At 49.1% G+C, this 19,343-nt stretch overlaps 1 protein-coding gene across 1 annotated transcript in view; it reads left to right on the top strand.

The window, feature by feature from the left end:
* Positions 1–19,343, top strand: part of MTF2 (metal response element binding transcription factor 2) — a 65,331-nt gene that overhangs the window by 14,588 nt on the left and 31,400 nt on the right. Inside the window, 1 exon segment of the mRNA XM_029062399.2 lies at positions 19,099–19,297. Coding sequence (XP_028918232.1) covers positions 19,099–19,297 — 199 coding nt within the window.

Below are 19,343 nucleotides of genomic sequence, written 5' to 3'. Positions count from 1 at the left end.
TAATCAGGTCGTCCCACGTGAGGCTCACAGTTAATCCCCATTTTCCAGTTGAGGGAACTGAGGCACAGAGAAGTGAAGTGACTCGCCCACAGTCACAAAGCTGACAAGTGACAGCCGGGATTAGAACCCATGACCTCTGACTCCGAAGCCCAGGCTCTTTCCACTGAGCCACGTTGCTTCCCCAAACCTCCTCCGCCACCGCCGTCACCGGCCTCAGCCCTGACGGTCGCCCCAGCCTGGGCGGCCCCCTCCCCTTGGCCGATAGGCACTTACTCGGTGGAAAGAGCACAGGCTTGGGGGTCGTGGGTTCGAATTCCCACTCTGCCACTTGTCAACTGTGTAACTGTGGGCAAGTCACTTCACTTCTCGCCACTCCGCCACTCGTCTGCTGTGTGACCTCGGGCCAGTCACTTCACTTCTCTGGGCCACAATTACCTCATCTGTAAAATGGGGATTAAGACTGTGAGCTTGTTGTGGGCAGGGAATGTGTCTGTTGTATTACACTCTCCCGAGCGCTTAGTGCAGTGCTTTGCACACAGTAAGCGCTCAGTAAATACAATCGAATGAATGCGGGAGAGCGACTGCGTCCAGCCTGATGACCTTGTATCTAGCCCAGCACTTAGAACAGTGCTTGGCACATAGTAAGCGCTTACCTCGTAATGATTATTATTGTCTCTCCCAGCACTTAGAACAGTGCTTGACACATAGGAAGCGCTTAACAGATACCGTCATTATTATCTACGTAAGTGCTGCGGAGTGAGGCGGGTATCAGAGTGCTTACGGTGTGCGCAGCCAAGTGCAGAGTCATTCATTCAATAGTATTTATTGAGCGCTTACTATGTGCAGAGCACTGTACTAAGCGCTTGGAATGTACAAATTGGCAACAGATAGAGACGGTCCCTGGCCATTGCCGGGCTCACAGTCTAGTCGACCCAGAGGGGAGGACAGATAGGGAAAATAAGGACTATGGGGAGAACTCCTGGAGGAGATAGGAGTTTTGGAGAGTTTTGAAGAGAGGGAGAGTTGTGGTTGGTCAGTTACGAAGGAGGAGGGAATTCCAGACCTGAGGGAGGATGTGAGCAAAGGATTGGTGGCAGAGGCGGATGAGGTTGAGGTGTACGGAACAGGGTGGTGCTAGAGGGGTAGAGTGTACGTCTGGGTTGGGGTGTAGTCGGTCGGCAAGGCAGGGGAGGAGAGAAATTGCAGACTGAGGGCCTTAACGCCAAGGGTCAGAAAGAGTTTCTGTGGGATGCAGAGGTGGGTGGCTAACCCGAAGAGGTTTTCGAGGCGTGGGGAGATACGGGCCGAACGGTTTTTTCGGACAAACGATCCGTGCAGCGGAGCGAAGTATGGACTGGAGTGGGGAGAGGCGGGAGGCAGGGAGGTCAGGGAGGAGGTGGATGCAGGAGTCAAGCGGGGAAATGGTAAGTGCTTGGGTCAGCGCCTTCCTCTCCTCCCAACTTTCCCACCGCTGGCAGTCACAGAATCTTGCAACCAGCCTTCCCTGACCAAGTTCTCGTTTCTCCATCCACTCCATCCCCGCTGTGTCGTCTGTGCGCTTGGCTGTGTATTCCTCAAGCACTTTTGATACTCCCTCTGGCTCACAGCACTTATGTACATATAATAATAGCAATAGTAATAATAATAATTAGGGTATTTGTTAAGGACTTACATTGTAAGTCCTTAGTACTAAGCACTGAGTGCTTAGTAAGGCAGTGTACTAAGCGCTGGGGAGGTTACAAGCAAGCGGGGTTGGAAACAGTCCCTGTCCTATGTAGGGCTCACATTCTCAATCCCCATTTTACAGATGAGGGAACTGAGGCCCAGAGAAGTGAAGTGACTTGCCCAAGGTCACACAGCAGACAACTGGCAGAGGCAGGGATTAGAACCCACGAACTTCTTCCAGGCCCCTGCACCATCCTCTCTGTCTTGCTGCTTCTCTTTGTACCCCATCTACCATTTCCCTTATCCGTAATTTATCGTAATGTCTGTCTCTCCCTGTAAACTTTAAACTCCTGGTGGTCAGGGATTACATCAACAACTCCATTATATTGTACTTTTCCAAGTGCTTAGTAAGCACTCGATAAATAATAATGTTGGTGTCAGTTAAGCGCTTACTATGTGCAGAGCACTATTCTGAGTGCTGAGGTAGATACAGGGTAATCAGGTTGTCCCACTTGAGGCTCCCAGTCTTAATCCCCATTTTGCAGATGAGGTAACCGAGGCACAGAGAAGTGAAGTGACTTGCCCACAGTCACACAGCTGACAAGTGGTAGAGGCCATTAATTGATCCTCTTCTCCTCACTTTCTTTTAGCTTTCGCGTTTAATCACCTGCTCACTCATGTCGATTGTTCCCCCTGAGCTTTTCCAGTATAAAAGTAATAATAACAGTAATTATATTTGTTAAGGGCTTACTATGTCCCAAGCAGTGTACTATGCACCGGGGTTAGCTACAAGATCATCACATGGGGCTTGCTAAGTAGGAGGCAGCACAGGTACTGAATCCCCATTTTGCAGATGAGGAAACTGAGGCCCGGAGAAGTGAAGTGACTTGCTCAAGGTCACGCAGCAGGCACGTGGTGGAACTGGGATTAGAATCCGGGTCCTCTGAATCCCAGGCCTGTGCTGCTTCTGCACTAGGCCACGCAGTGTCCACCCTTTCTTCCCCAACCAAAGAGCCACCCCCTGGGTCAGTAATAATAGCAGTGGTGGTATTTGTTAAGCAGTTACTATATGCCAGGCCCTGTACTGTACTGTACTGTACTGTACTGAGCTCCTCATCTTCCCTCCCAAACCCGGTCCTCTCCCAGACTTCTCTATCACCGTGGATGGCACGACCGTCCTTCCCGTCTCTCGGGCCCGCGACCTCGGTGTCGTCCTCGACTCGTCTCTCTCGTTCACCCCACGCGTCCTAGCCGTTACCGAGACCTGCCGGTCTCACCTTTACGATATCGCCGAGATCCGCCCTCTCCTCTCCACCCAGACGGCTACCTTACCGCTACGGGCTCTCGTTATATCCCGGCTAGACTAACGTGTCGGCCTTCTCTCCGACCTCCCTTCCTCCTCTCTCGCCCCGCTCCAGTCTTTTCTTCACTCCGCTGCCCGGCTCATCTCATCTTCCCGCAGAAACTATCTGGGCCTGTCACTCCCCTTCTTAAACAACTCCGGTGGTTGCCTATCGACCTCCGCTCCAAACAACAACTCCTCACTCTAGGCTTCGAGGCTCTCCGTCACCTCACCCCTTCCTACCTCTCCTCCCTTCTCTCTTTCTACCGCCCACCCCGCACGCTCCGCTCCTCCGCCGCCCACCTCCTCGCCGTCCCTCGGTCTCGCCCGTCCCGCCGTCGACCCCCGGGCCACGTCCTCCCGTGATCCCGGAATGCCCTCCCTCCTCACCTCTGCCAAACCGATTCTCTTCCCCTCTTCGAAACCCTACTTAAAACTCACCTCCTCCAAGAGGCCTTCCCAGACTGAGTTCCTCTTCTCCCTCTACTCCCTCTACCACCCCCCCCTTCACCTCTCCACAGCTTAACCCTCTTTTCCCACCATCTCCCTCTGCTCCTCCCCCTCTCCCTTCCCATCTCCTCAGCACTGTACGCGTCCGCTCAACTGTATATATTTTCATTACCCTATTTATTTTGTTAATGAAATGTACATCGCCTCGATTCTATTTAGTTGCCATCGGTTTTTACAAGATGTTCTTCCCCTCGACTCTATTCATCGCCATCGTTCTCATCTGTCCGTCTCCCCCGATTAGACCGTAAGCCCGTCAAACGGTAGGGACCGTCTCTATCTGTTGCCGACTTGTTCATTCCAAGTGCTTAGTACGGTGCTCTGCACATAGTAAGCGCTCAATAAATACTATTGAATGAATGAATACTAAGCGCTGGGGTGGATACATGAGAAGCAGTGTGGCTTAGTGAAAAGAGCCCGGGTTTGGGAGTCAGAGGACGTGGGTTCTAATCCCCGCTCCGCCACTTGTCTGCTGTGTGACCTTGGTCAAGCCCCTTCACTTCTCCGGGCCTCAGTTCCCTCGTCTGTCAAATGGGGATTAAGACTGGGAGCCCACCGTGGGGCAACCTGATGACCTTATTTCTACTCCAGCGCTTAGAACAGTGCTTGGCACATAGGAAGCACTTAACAAATACAATGATAATAATACAAGCAAATGAGGTTGTACACAGTCCCCGTCCCGCATGGGGTTCACAGTCTCGATCCTCATTTTCCAGGTGAGGTCACTGAGGCCCGGGGGAGTGAAGTGACTTGCCCAAGGTCACACAGCAGGCAAGTGGTGGAGCGGGGTTAGAACCCACGACCTTCCGACTCCCAGGCCTGTGCTCTATCCACCAGACGACGCTGCTCCCCGATTAGACCGTAAGCCCGCCGAAGGGCAGGGACTGTCTCCATCTGTTACCGATGTGTACGTTCCAAGCGCTTAGTACAGTGCTCTGCACATAGTAAGTGCTCAATAAATACTATTGAATGAATGACAAGTCTCCCCTTTGCCATTAGACTACTGGGTGTGGTCTCCCCGGTCCCCGCTTTGAGCTCGAGTCATCCCGGAACCCATTCGTTGTAGGCAGGGAGCGTGTCTACCCATTCTGTTCTTTTGGACTCTCCCGAGCACTTAATACGGCGCTCTGCACGTAGTAGGTGCTCAATAAATACCATTGATTTCTCTGCACTCCTCAGAAACTTCCGGTTGTCACTCGGCAAATATCTCCTCTCTCCTTGGAAGCTTCCAGTGGCTGCTCCATCTCCTTTCGCGTTCAACCGAAACCCCTTGCCATTGGCTTTATGGCTCTCCGTCCATTTTCGGAGAAGCAGCATGGCCTTGTGGATAGAGCGAGGACCTGGGGGTTGCACCACGTGTCTGCTGTGTGACCTCGGGCAAGTCACTTCACTTCTCTATGCTTCAGTTACCTCATCTGGAAAATGGGGGTTAAGACTGGGAGCCTATGTGGGACAGGGACTGTGTCCAGCCCGATGGCATAGGGAAGCAGCATGGCGTAATGGATAGAGTACGGCCCTGGGAGTCAGAAGGTCATGGGTTCTAATCCCGGCTCCACTTGTCTGCTGTATGACCTTGGGCAAACCACTTCACTTCTTTGCCTCAGTTACCTCATCTGTAAAATGAGGATGGAGACGATGAGCCCAACGTGGGACAGGGACTGTGTCCACCCCTATTTGCTAGTATTCACCCCAGCGTTTAGAACAGTGCCTGGCATATAGAAAGCACTTAGCGATAATTATTATCATCTACCCCAGCACTTAGAACCGTCCTTGACATATAGTAAGCACTTAACAAATACCACCACCATCATTATTATTATTAAACCTGTATATACCACTTTTATGCATGGCACGTGAGCAAGGCTGGGCAGTAGGAGAGGGGTGTGCCTTGCTTCCCTGGGTCCTCTTTTTGTGGGATTAGTTGGCACTTTCTACTAGGCATGATACTAAGCACTGGGCTAGATATAAGAGAAGCAGCTTGGCTCAGTTGAAAGAGCACGGGCTTGGGCGTCGGAAGTCATGGGTTCGAATCCTGGCTCTGCCGCCTGTCAGCTGTGTGACTGTGGGCGAGTCACTGCACTTCTCTCTGCTTCAGTTCCCCCATCTGTAAAATGGGGGTTAAGACTCTGAGCCTCACGTGGGACGACCTGATTACCCTGTATCCACCCCAGCGCTTAGAACAGTGCTCTGCACGTAGTAAGCGCTTAACAAATACCAACGTTATATAAGGTTGGACACAGTCTCTCTCTCAGATGGGGCCTCCCAGTCATTCATTCATTTCATTCTGAGCGCTGTACTAAGCACTTGGGAGAGTACAAAACAACAGTAGACAGACACATTCCCTGCCTGCAACGAGCTTACAGTCTGGGGTGGAGCCGGGGAGAGGAAATTAATATAAATGAGTGAATTACAGATGTGTACATAAGTGCTGTGGGGCTGGGAGGGAGGAAGAACAAAGGGAGGACGTAAGGGCGACCCAGAAGGGAGAGGGAGAAGAGGAGAGGAGGGCTTAGGGAAGGCCTCTCGGAGGAGATGTGCCTTCCGTAAGGCTTTGAAGTGGGGGAGAGTCATTGTCGGTTACAGAGAGGGAGGGAGGGCGTCCCAGGCCAGAGGCAGGACGTGGGCGAGGGGTCGGCAGTGAGGTAGTCTTAACCCCATTTTGCATATGAGGGAAGCGAGGCGCTTAGAAATGAAGTGACTCGCCCAAGGTCACACAGCAGACAAGTGGTGGAGCCTGAATGAGAACCAGGTCCCCTGACTCTCAGGTCTATGCCCTTTCCGCTTGGCCAGGTTGCTTCCTGGTACTTCCCGGTGCCCTCTGGGTTCCCTGGGGCATCATGAGCTGTACATCCCCTTGATTCTATTTATTGCTATTGTTTTTGTCCGTCCGTCTCCCCCGATGAGACCGTAAGCCCGTCACTGGGCAGGGACTGTCTCTATCTGTGGCCGATTTGTACGTTCCAAGCGCTTAGTACAATGCTCTGCACATAGTAAGCGCTCAATAAATACTATTGAATGAATCTAGATGAAATCCTCAAGAAGCCCCCAGGAACTCCCCGGATCCTAGCAGATTCTCCCGTTGCCTCCCATCCATGCTCTTGGGAGATGTGGCAAATGTCAAAAGAGAGCCTATCTATGATTACGAGTGGAGGGTGGGAAGGAGGGAAAGGGAGTGAAGTTTGCAGATATGTGCGGTGGGTTGGAATCTATGTTCGTATGCATAGGAACCAAAGTGGGGGAAGGAATTTTAGAGTCTGCCTGTTCCATGCTTTGTTTTTTGGGGGTTTTTAAATGCTATCTGTTAAGTGCTTACTATGCTAGGCACTGTTCTAAGCACTGGGGTGCATACAAGTTTGTCAGGTTGGACACAGTTCCCGTCCCACGTGAGGCTCACAGTCTAATCCTGTCCGTCTGTCTCCCCCGATTAGACTGTGAGCCCGTCAGTGGGCAGGGATTGTCTCTATCTGTTGACGAATTGTACATTCCAAGCGCTTAGTACAGTGCTCTGCACACAGTAAGCGCTCAATAAATGCAATTGAATGAATGAATGAATAATCCTCATTTTACAGATGAGGGAACTAAAACACAGAGAAGTGACTTGCCCAAGGTCACTCATCAGGCAGGTGGTGGAACAGGGAGTAGAACCCAGATCCTTCTGACTCCCAAGCCCTTGCTCTAGCCACCCTAGCTGCTTCTCTTGTTCTAAAGAGGTGTCTGAGAAATTCTATAATGGGAAGTAATTTAAAGAAATACTGTCTTTCTCTAAAACGGCAAAATCAGATTGTCTGTAAGACACCGGTTATACTTTCAAACAGGAAGAAGGAAAGATTGGTGAGTTTACTGTAACTCTTAGTAATTCGATGACTGGGTTCCTGAAGAATATGGCAGAAAGTTTTAGAGGTTTTTTTTTTCATATGAGGTGGGAGGAGCACTGTATGTTGTTTTTAGAAATCCTGTATAAATAGGACCTCTTTGGGGGTATGATTCCCTAATTATTATTCTAGAGAAATACAGTTACTGGATTTGATGGTCTGTTATTTAAATAGTCATTTACTTGGCAGTTGGCTGTATACTAATATTTCTATTTTGAGCTTTATGCCTTTTCTGTTTCACTTGCTAACTTCCCATTTATAAGTCTTTTACAGTGTTGGGTTGTTTTTTTTTTTGCCCTTCATAGAAGAGTATTAAGTATATTAGCAATTTTACAGTCGCTAAAATCGGAGCTTTAACAGAGGCACGGGGGCCGATGCCTTTGACGGGCATGTTGACCGTGATAGATTGACCTCCGGCTCCGTTTTAGGGAAGAGTAGGCTCTAGCTCCCCCACCTCACAGGACCGCCAGTCCCGAGCTAAGCCACTGTGTGTGTGTGTGTGTATTTGTATTTTGAGGGGAGTGGGGGAGGAGGTCAGGAAGGGCCTCTCACATCAAAGTCCAACTGAGGGTAGGATTTGGTAGTTTGAAGGCACAGATGTCCCTGAGTAGACACAAATGTGCATCTTTGAGGACCCATATGTAGCACTCACACTCGTAATAATAATAATAATAATGTTGGTATTTGTTAAGCGCTTACTATGTGCAGAGCATTGTTCTAAGCACTGGGGTAGACACAGGGGAATGAGGTTGTCCCACGTGGGGCTCACAGTCTTAATCCCCATTTTACAGATGAGGGAACTGAGGCACCGAGAAGTGAAGTGATTTGCCCAAAGTCACACAGCTGACAAGTGGCCGAGCCGGGATTCGAACCCATGACCTCTGACTCCAAAGCCCGTGCTCTTTCCACTCAGCCACGCTGCTTGGCATGGCCTAGTGGGAAAAGCCTGGTCCTGAACATCAGAGGTCCCGGGTTCTAGTCCCAGATCCATCACTCAACTGCTGGGTGACCTTAGACGGATCGCTTCACTTCTCGGTGCTCCAGCTTCCTCATCTGCAAAATGGGGATTAAGACTGTGAGCCCCGTGTGGGACAGGAGTTGAGTCCAATCCGATTATCTTGTATCTACCCCAGCGCTTAATACGGTGCCTGGTGCAGAGCAAGCACTTACCAAATGCCACAATAATAGCGATAATTATCATTACTATGTACACAGCCACAGCCACGAGAGTGTGGCAAAAAACCAAAACATTTTGAGAAACGCTGGTTGAAAGAAAGGGAAAACCGAAAGGGAAAGCGAGAGTGCATGAAAGGTGCACTGTCTAACTCACTGGGGCGAAAACTTCGTTTTCATCATCATCATCATTGGTATTTTTTGAGCGCTTGCCGTGTGAAGAGCACTGTACTAAAGCCCTGTGTGGGCAGGGATTGTCTCTCTCTATTGCTAAATTGTACTTTCCAAGCACTTAGTACAGTGCTGTGCACACAGTAAGCGCTCAATAAAATGATTGAATGAATGAATAAGCACTTGGAAGAGTGCAGCGCAACAGAGTTGGTAGACACGTTGGTTCATAAAGTGATAGCTGTACAGTAATAGCTGGAGACTTTTCCTGTGGTGTCGATGGTTGACCCGTAAAAATATTTGCCCAGCTTCTGTGACTGTCATATATTTACCGATTGCAGAGGGTGGGGGAGGTGGGGGAAGTCTCCTGAAATGAAGGATTTGGGAGTACATGTGTTGAGCGAGGGAGAGAAGTGCTTTGACTGTGAACTGAGTTTTGGTTTTCTTCAAAGGCATTTTAATCACAACCCTTTCAACTTTTCTACTCTACACTTTGGATGCAATTTCAAACAAATCGATATAATAAATGACGTTCAAATTGGGAATGCTTATTTTCAGGATTAACTCACTGTTCCTCCCTTTACTCCCTCTATCCCCCGCCATTTCTAACCACTAAGTCACCCTGCAGTGAGGCTGGCAGAGGGAAGAGACCAGTTAACCGATGCTTATGAGCTCTCACTCCTCGCCTGTCGGGACAGTTACACGGTAGCTGATGGGCCAGTTTCTTTTAAGAGTGAGCGAGTCCGCTCATCGGTGAGAAAGTCAGAAATCAAGTCCCAGTGCTGCATCCTAATCTTATGCTCTTGACAACCTGTCTTGGGCCTTAATCTTATTCTCTTGACAACCTGTCTTGGGCCTCAGGAATATCACGTCTGTTTTTGCTCTCTTCCACCTGCTGTCTCAGGTTGTGGAATGACCCTGGGACACCAAGCAGCGTGGCTCAGTGGAAAGAGCCCGGGCTTGGGAGTCAGAGGTCATGGGTTCGAAGCCCGGCTCTGCCACCTGTCAGCTGTGTGACTGTGGGCAAGTCACTTAACCTCTCTGTAACTCGGTTACCTCATCTGCAAAATGAGGTTTAACTGTGAGCCTCACGTGGGACAACCTGATTACCCTGTATCTGCCCCAGCGCTTAGAACAGTGCTCTGCACATAGTAAGTGCTTAACAAATACCAACATTATTATTTTTATTACCACGTTACAGTCATGTTTCTGAGGCGCACATCTGTCTCTTCCATTGCACCCGGGATCTGCCCTCTTTATTCCCCCCACCCTCAACCCCACAGCACTAACGAACACATCCGTAATTCATTTTAATGTCTGTCTCCCCCCTTGACTTTAAGTTCCTCGTGGATGGGGAACGAGTCTACTATTACAGGGTAATAATAATAATTGTGGCTATGTGCCAAGTAGCGTTCTAAGCGCTGGGATAAATAAGTTAATCGGGTTGGTCCCAGTGTGTATCCCACATGGCAATCACATTCTCCATCCCCATTTTACAGATGAGGTCACTGAGGCCCAGAGAAGTGAAGCGGCTTGCCCAAGGTCCCACAGCAGACACGTGGCGGAGCCGGGATTAGAACCCAGGTCCTTCTGACTCCTAGGCTCATGCTCTATCCACTAAGCCACACAGCTTCTTTTAATAATAAGGATGGTATTTGTTAAGTGCTTACTAGGTGCCAGGCACTGTACTAAGCACTGGGGTGGATACAAGCAAATCAGGTTGGATACAGTCCCTGTCCCACGTGGGGCTCACGGTCTCAATCCCCATTTTACAGATGAGGGAACTGAGGCACAGAGAAATGAAGTGACTTGCTCAGGGTCACACCACAGACGAGTGGAAGAACCCATGACCTTCTACACCCAGGCCCTTGCTCTATCCACCATGCCGTGCTCCTTCCCAATACCGTCCCACCCGTTTAGCACGGTGCTCTGCACACAGCAGGCGCTCAATATATTTGATCGGTTGATGGATTGTGGTTGAGGGACTCTCTGCGTGGCCCCCAGATGCTCTGTGTGTCGGGAGTCTGGGTGTAAAAAAAAACCCTTGGCCTGCCTCTTCAGCTGAGGAAACAGCTGGTCATGGAATTCATTCATTCGTTGGTTCAGGTGTATTTACTGAGCGCTTACTGTTCATTCGGTCGTATTTACAGAGCGCTTACTGTGGGCAGAGCACCGAACTAAGCATTTGGGAGAGTACCGTACAAGAACAGACAGACACATTTCTCTACCCACAACGAGCTCACGGCCTCGCCCCCGCTCTGGGCCCCGAGCCCCCCAGGCTCGGCACCCGACCCGCCCTCCGGCTCGGTTCGGGCCGGCGGAAATGCCGCCGCTCCCCTCTTCAGTCCCTCTTCACCTCCAGAGCCCTCGGCCCTCCCCGCCCCCCACGCCGTGGCCAAGCGCACGCCCTCCCTCCTCTCCCATCCAGGAGATCCCGTCCCATCGCGCCGACCCCCCATCCGGGCGGCAGCCCCAGGCCTCCTACAACCTCGGGAAAGCCAGCGGTCGCGTGGCCCTTTGCGCTGGACTCCGGATCACCGGGAGAAATCCCGCTCCTCAGACGCTTCCGACTTCCGTTTTTGTCTCGTGTATTGTGCGTCCGACCTCTTCCCTCAAGCCGTTTTAACGTTTTAGTGTTTCATCGCTCCCGATGTGTCTGTCTCCAGTCCTCTCCCCCCCTCCACGACCTCCGTTCATAGTCGGTGAGCCCCTCGGGGGACAGGGGCTGTGGCGAATTCCCACCTGGACACTTTTTCCCAGGGTTTAGTAAGCACTTAGCAAATACAGTTACTACTCCAGCGGCGTGGCTCAGTGGAAAGAGCACGGGCTTAGGAGCCAGAGGTCATGGGTTCTAATCCCAACCTCGCCACTTGTCAGCTGTGTGGCTTTGGGCAAGTCAATTAATTTATCGGTGCCACAGTTACCTCATCTGGAAAATGGGGATTAAGATTGCGAGCCCCACACGGGACAACCTGATTACCTTGTATCCCCACCCTGAGCTTAGAACAGTGCTTGGCACGTAGTAAGCGCTTAAATGCCATCATTATTATTATTATTACTACCACCACCACTACAGGGATCGGGGAGATGGGAAGAGAGAGCCGAGTTTGGGGTACACTGAAAGCCCCTAGGAACATAGGAAGAAAATAAATAGGAGGGAGGGTAGCGTGGAGGGATTTACCGTGTAGGTTTACTTACCTGAATACCCTGGCCGTTATTTCAGACCTGGTTCTAGAATGAAAAATAACTTAGGTCACCTCGCTTCTCTCCTTCTATAACCCAGCCCACACACTATCCTCTGGTGATAATCTTCTCACTGGGCCTTCATCTCGCCTGTCTCGCCGCCGTCCCCCCAGCCCACGTCCTGCCTCTGGTCCGGAACGCCCTTCTTCCTCAAACACGACACACAGTTATTCTTCCCCCACCACCTTCAAAGTCTTACTGAAGGCCCATCTCCTCCAAGAAGCCTTCCCGGACTAAGCCCCACGTTTCCTCATCTCCTGCTCCCTTCTGTGTCACCCTGACTTGCTCCCTTTGCTCTTCCCCCTTCCCAGCCCCACAGCACCTAAGTACATGTCTGTCATTTTATTTATTTGGATTGATGTCCGTCTTCTCCCGCTCTACATTGTGAGCTCGTTGTGGGCAAGGAATGGCGCTGCTTGTTGTTGTAATGTACTTTCCCAAGCGCTTAGTTCAGTGCTCTGCATAGACAGCTCTCAAAAAGTACAAATGAATGAAAGAAATCGAATCTGAGAAAAAGCACCCCACGATACAGCCATTCAGGGTCCAGCCACATATTCAGGCAATAGATCTTGGCTCTGTTGTGAGGTATGTCTGTACACCGTAGATAAATGGTAAAAGAATGCAGACTTGCAGTAAAGTAAGGTGTTCTCTCTTATTTTTTCCCTCTGTGTCCGGTAGGAGAGGTCACACGCCGTCAGATCTCCATTTGAAAAATCATCAGCTTCCAAAAATAACTTACCCCGAAACCCTTAAACAGGCTGTAGGTAAAGGCATCCACATTTTCCTAAATGTCAGACTGTGAAATTCAAATTAACCTTAAAAGCCTGAAAATAATCACACAGCTGTAACTGAATGGGGAGGGTGAATTAATAAAGATGCATAAGAGAAGACCATTTTCTAGTTCTGCAGAATGATGTAATTTTATAACCTTCAGGTTTAAGAGCTGTGTGAGTGCCCGTCATAGCAAAGAAACCCTACGAGTTTAGGAATGGTTAACTTGATCTGCAGAACTGAAAACGAGAAATTGGCCATGCGTGGTATTGGACTTGGGGGATAGCTTTAGGACAGAGTCCTAATTGTCGAATGAAGTGCAACTTGGCATTTCAGCTACTCTCGGTTGTAAGCATGGAGCACCCTGAGATTGGGGAGGAAGAAGTATATAGGAGCACATTTTTGTCCCCCTTCCACTCATGCTTTGATTTCCACTGCTATCAACTTTCTGTCTTTTCCCACTCTCTCTCTTCACTACTTCATTCTCATGTTCCTTTGGATAACCCTCAGCAGGCCAGGGAGAAGCACCATGGCCTAGTGGGAAGAGCAGGCGTCTAGAAGTCAGAGAACCTGAGTTCCGATCCCGGCTCCATCACTCGTCTGCTGTGGGGCCACGGGCAAGTCATTTCGCTTTTCCGTGCCTCAGTTACCTCATCGGTAAAATGGCGATTGAGACCGTGAGCCCCATGTGGGAAGGGTCTGTGTCCAATCCGATTAGCTTATATCTACCCTAGCGTGTTATACAGTGCCTGGCACATAGTAAGCGCTTAACAAATGCTATACAAAAAGAAGGAATCAGAGGTATCAGATGCTTGCCAAATAGATGGAGAGAAATAAAGTTTGCCAACGGTGGCCCCGGGGAGCTAAATAAGTTTTACATTGGCATTCCATATCAATCATATTTATCGAGCGCTTACTACGTGCAGAACACTGTACTAAGCAGTTGGGAGAGTACTGTACAACAGAATTAGCAGACACGTTCCCTGCCCAGAATGAGCGTATAGCGTGACGTCATTTGCTACATTGTTTGAATAATCGAGTTGGTGTGTACCGTAGGTGAATCAAGCGTACGCGGGGAATGTGTTCAACTCCCTGCGTTTAATTAGATTTCGGCTAATCCGATTTTGGCTAAAATGACAGCATCTTTGGATCAAATTAATTCAATTTGCAAATAAAAATTGGTTCCCACTCACTTTTAGTCCTCCACTGGGTCCTTTTTCCATTTTAGACTTACTACGTTGCTTTTTGTTTTCGGCTACTGAAAGCAGAGCTCTGATTAAGCAATATCTAGGCACCACTATCCAGAGATAAAGAGCGTAATTTAATAGCAGTTGAGTTTTTGGCATTCATTCCCCTCCCGATGTAAGCTCACTGTGGACAAGGAGCATGTCTGCCAACTTCGTTAGATTGTATGGTGCTCCACACCTATTAAGTGCTCAATAAATGGCGTTGAGCTGTTGATTGGTTTGGATTACTTTTCGTAGCATCTGCAAAGAGTGATATGGGGATTCTGGACTGGGACGAAGGTTGTTAAAAGGGCAACCATTGCGAAATCCCAAGCATCTGCCTCTTCTCAGTCACTCAGACGACCACTCTGAGTCAACCCCCTACGATATCCTTAGCTATCAACCTTCTCACTGATCTTTCTTTCATCCATTCAGTCATATTTATGACCGAGTGACTTCAAGCTGATGTATACACAAGAGCTGAGAAGTGCTTACAGTGTGCAGGGCAATCTACTAAGCGCTTGGGAGAGTACGATATCACAGTAAAACAGACACATTCCCTGCCCACAACGAGCTTACGGTCTAGAAAGGAGATAGACATAAAAATAGAAATAAATACACTAGAGATCTGTACAGTGCTGTGGGGCGGGGAGGGGGGATGAACAAGGGAGCAACTCAGGGTGATGCAGAAGGGAGAGGGAGAAGAGGAAAGGGGGGCTTAGTCAGGGAAGGCCTCTTGGAGGAGATGTGCCTTCTATAAGGCTTTGAGGGAGGGGAGAGGAGTTGTCTGTCGCATTTGAGGAGGGAGGGTGTTCCAGGCCTGAGTCAGGACGTGGACCAGGTGTCGGCGGCGAGATAGAGGAGATCCGAGGTACAGTGAGAAGGTTAGCAATAGAGGAGCCAAGCGACCGGGCTGGGTTGTAGTAATCAGTCAGTCAGTTGTACTTATTGAGCGCTCACTGTGTGCAGAACACTCTACTAATCGCTTGAGAGAATACAATGCAACAATCAACAGTCAAATCCTCTGCCCCTAAGGAATTTGCAACCTATTTTCCCAAACACACTGAATGGGACTCAGCGTAGGTAATCAACCGGCGAGGGAAAAGACGCCAACAAGGAGAGGTAGGAGAGAGCAAGGCGGTTGAGTGCTCTGAAGCCAGTGGTGAGGAGTTTTGTGTTTGAGGTGGAGGTGGATGGGCAACCACTAGAGTTTCTTGAGCGGGGAAACGTGGACTGAACTTTTTTGTCAAAAAATGATCCAGGCAGCAGACTGAAGTGTGGACTGGAGTGGGGAGAGACAGGAGGCTGGGAGGTCCTCCAGCTTATGCTCCTTTAACTGTACCGCACTTTTGACTCGCCCACTTCCAATTCCTTACTCATCCTGTTTTCTTTGGCCTGGAACTCCCCGTTTCCCTAACCACCCCCAAATCCTCCAGACCTCAGCCCTCCCCATATTCGGAGTCTTCTTGAAATGTCGTCTCCATTGCCATCCCCCCTGTCATTTCAACACACTTCATTGTATTTTAACTCATTCTCGGCACTTATGCATATATCGGCTTTAAGTCACTCAGTCAGCTCTTTTCCTCCTACCTTACCTCTTTGACCACCTATGAGAACCCAACCTGCTCCATTAGTGCCAACTTTCTCTACCCCCGTCTCGTCTATACCGCCGCTGACCCCTTTCCCTCATCCTCCGGAGAAATAACACGGCCTAGTGGATGGAGCACAGGCCTGAGGGTCAGAAGGTCATGGGTTCATTCGTTCAATAGTATTTATTGAACGCTTACTATGTGCAGAGCACTGTACTAAGCGCTTGGAATGTACAAATTGGCAACAGATAGAGACAGTCCCTGCCCTCTGACGGGCTTACGGTCTAATCGGAGGAGACAGACAGACAAGAACAATGACAATAAATAGAGTCGAGGGGAAGAACATATCATTAAAACAATAGCAAATAAATAGAATCAGGGTGATGTACATCTCATTAAACAAAATAAATAGGGTGATGAAGATATATACAGTTGAGCGGACGAGTACAGTGCTGAGGGGAGGGGACGGGAGAGCGGGAGGAGCAGAGGGAAAGCGGGGAGAAGAGGGTTTAGCTGCGGAGAGGTGAAGGGGGTGGGTAAAGGGAGCAGAGGAAAAAGGGGAGCTCAGTCTGGGAAGGCCTCTTGGAGGAGGTGAGCTTTAAGTAGGGATTTGAAGAGGGGAAGAGAATTAGTTTGGCGGAGGTGAAGAGGGAGGGTGTTCCGGGACCGTGGGAGGACGTGGCCCGGGTGTTGACGGCGGGATAGGCGAGACCGAGGGACGGTGAGGAGGTGGGCGGCGGAGGAGCGGAGCGTGCGGGGTGGGCGGTAGAAAGAGAGAAGGGAGGAGAGGTAGGAAGGGGCAAGGTGATGGACAGCCTCAAAGCCCAGAGTGAAAAGTTTTTGTTTCGTGTGGAGGTCGATAGGCAACCACTGGAGGTTTTTAAGAAGGGGAGTGACATGCCCAAAGCGTTTCTGCAGGAAGATGAGCCGGGCAGCGGAGTGAAGAATAGACTGGAGCGGGGAGAGAGAGGAGGAAGGGAGATCGGAGAGAAGGCTGACACAGTGAAGTCACTTCACTTCTCTGGGCCTCAGTGACCTCGTCTGTAAACTGGGGATTAGAATTGTGATTCCCATGTGGGGCAGGGACTGTGCCCAACCCGACTGACTCGTATCTACCCCAGGGCTTAGAACAGTGCCTGGCACATAGTAAGCACTTGAGAAATACCATAATTATTAACCTCCCTCGGGCCTGGAACTCCATCCCCTTTCATATCTGAGAGTTCACCACGTTCCTCACCTTCAAAATCCTCCTAAAATCACATCTCCAAGAGTCCTTCCTCGACTGAGCCCTTATTTTCCCTATCCTCCCTCCCCTCATTAATGTGTGTCTCTCCCTCTAGACTGAAAGCTCATTATGGGCAGGGAATATGTTTGCTGATTCTCTTATATTCTCCCAAGCAGTAGAACGGTAGTAAGTGCTCAATAAATACCATCGAATGATTGATTGGTCGACTATGCACTTGGTCATGGCCCCCTTAAGCACTTTGATATCCCAACCGAAGCATTATGTAAATACTCCACCATTACCCCATCGTAATTTATTTTAATGTCTGTCTCCTCCTCTAGACTGTAAGCTCCATGTGGGCAAAGATTGGGTCTACCAAATCTGTTGAATTGTACTTTCCCAAGCGCTTAGTACAGTGGTCTGCACACAGTAAGTGCTCAATAAATGCGACCGATTAAGTGCATTCAGTTATTCATCCTGATTTATTTTGGTATTTCATGCTGGCATATTTGTTCCACTCCGTTCGTCCTTTCTCCTTCCATTTTTCGTAAGATACCTTTCGTCTGTCTCCCCATTAGATTGTAAGCTTCTCATGGGCAAGGAACCCTCCATAGCTTATGTTGTAATTATCCCAAGCCTTTAGGGCAGGGCATTGTACTCCGTGGGTGTTCAGTAAATACCATTAAATACCATTACACACTACCGTGGCATAGTGGATAGAGCAGGGGCCTGGGAGTCTCAGAAGGTCATGGGTTCTAATCCTGGCTCCACCACTTGTCTGCTGTGTGGCCTTGGGCAACTGACTTTGCTTCTCTGGGCCTCAATTACCTCATCTGTAAAATGGGGATTAAGACTGTGAACTCCACTGGGACAGGGACTGTGTCCAACCTGATTTGCGTGTATTCACTCCAGCGCTTAGTACCTAGTAGGTGCTTAGCAAAACCCATAATTATTAATATCAGTAGTATTACTCAAATATCAAGCTCAGTCTCAGAGAGAAATATATAAAACATGTAAATATAATCCCATTCCTGGAATCTTCCATTCTCCTACATATATACTTCGCTTGAGTAGGAAAAAGACATCCTTGGGTCTCTTTGGTCACATTTTCCCGTACCAAACTGATGACTTCTACCCTGTGCTAGTCCCTGTATTAGGGTCTGTGCCTTTAAGAGACCATGAACCAGATTTGTACCACCAATCTTGGCAGTAGTTCTGTGGCCCTCCTTTCAACAGGGTGACTCTGTCCGTGCCCTTCTCAAATTCCCTGGGTTCTGATCCCAGCTCTGCCGCTTGTCTGCTGTGTGACCTCAGGAAAGTCACTTAACTTCTCTGGGCCTCAGTTACCTCATCTGTAAAATGGGTTTAGGACTGGGAGGCTCACGTGGTATATGGGCTGTGTCCAACCCAATTAGCTTTTATCTACCCCAGCACTTAGTACAGTGCCTGGCACAAAGTAAGCGCTTAACAAATACCACTAAAATAAAAAGTTTCTTAAAAAAGAGATGCCACAGGGAGTCACCTGTGGCCCAGCCTTTAGCAGCTTTTCGCTTGTTTTGCCAAGCCATGATGCTCCCATAATTCAGGGCTTTCAAGCCTATCACACTTTACGAAAAATAGATTGACTATTGTCTGTTTCCTGTAAATTTTTTTTTTGGCCAAAATCCAAGATTTCAAATTAGCCTTCATCCTCCCGTTAGTTTTTCTCTCCCTGCCAGTTCATTTTAGGAACCCTTCATTTGGTCTGTCTTGTGACTGGGAGGAAGTAATATTTCTCTTTAAAAATCAGGATCTGTTGAAAAGGACCGGAGGAGAAACTGCCGTAACACCTGGGAAAATGACCGTTAGGTGGACTCTGTGGTGTTTAAGTGCTTATTATAAGCCAGGCACTGTACTGAGCACTGTGCCAGACACAAGCTAATCAGGTTGGACACAGTCCACGTCTCACATGAGGCTCACGGTCTTTATCCCCATTTTACAGACGGAACAGAGGCCTGGAGAAATAAAATGACTTGCCCAAGGTCACACAGCATTCAAGAGCCGGGGCTTCTGACTCCAAGGTCCTCCTGACTCCCAGGCCCATGCTCTATCCATTGGACCACACTGGTTCTCACCTTGCCCATAACTCTTCAGCAAGGACACTAGATTTTTTAGGCTGCTAAAAAATTTGAAGCCTTTGTTTTTACTTTTTTTACTAATGGCCGAGCCGTAACCTTCCCCTAATAGACATCCCTTTGAAGAATTATTTAGGCTGCTGTTGTAAAATAAGCTAAAATTAGGTATTCTAATGTATTTCTGGCTTTTGTTTCTTAAACAGAGACTCCACAGGGGCGGGTAATTCACTGGTCCACAAGCGGTCTCCTTTACGTCGAAACCAAAAGACCCCAACATCCTTGACCAAGCTGTCTTTACAGGATGGACAAAAAGCCAAAAAGCCAGCATGTAAATTTGAAGAAGGTCAGGATGTCCTAGCTAGATGGTCAGATGGCTTGTTTTATCTTGGAACTATCAAAAAGGCAAGTTTCTCAACTTTTTGGTTTAAAAAGCGTCACGTCTTTGGAA

This window comes from Ornithorhynchus anatinus, chromosome 4, assembly GCF_004115215.2.
Source record: "Ornithorhynchus anatinus isolate Pmale09 chromosome 4, mOrnAna1.pri.v4, whole genome shotgun sequence".
Taxonomy (NCBI): Eukaryota; Metazoa; Chordata; class Mammalia; order Monotremata; family Ornithorhynchidae; genus Ornithorhynchus; species Ornithorhynchus anatinus.
This window is presented reverse-complemented; position numbering and strand designations above follow the sequence as displayed.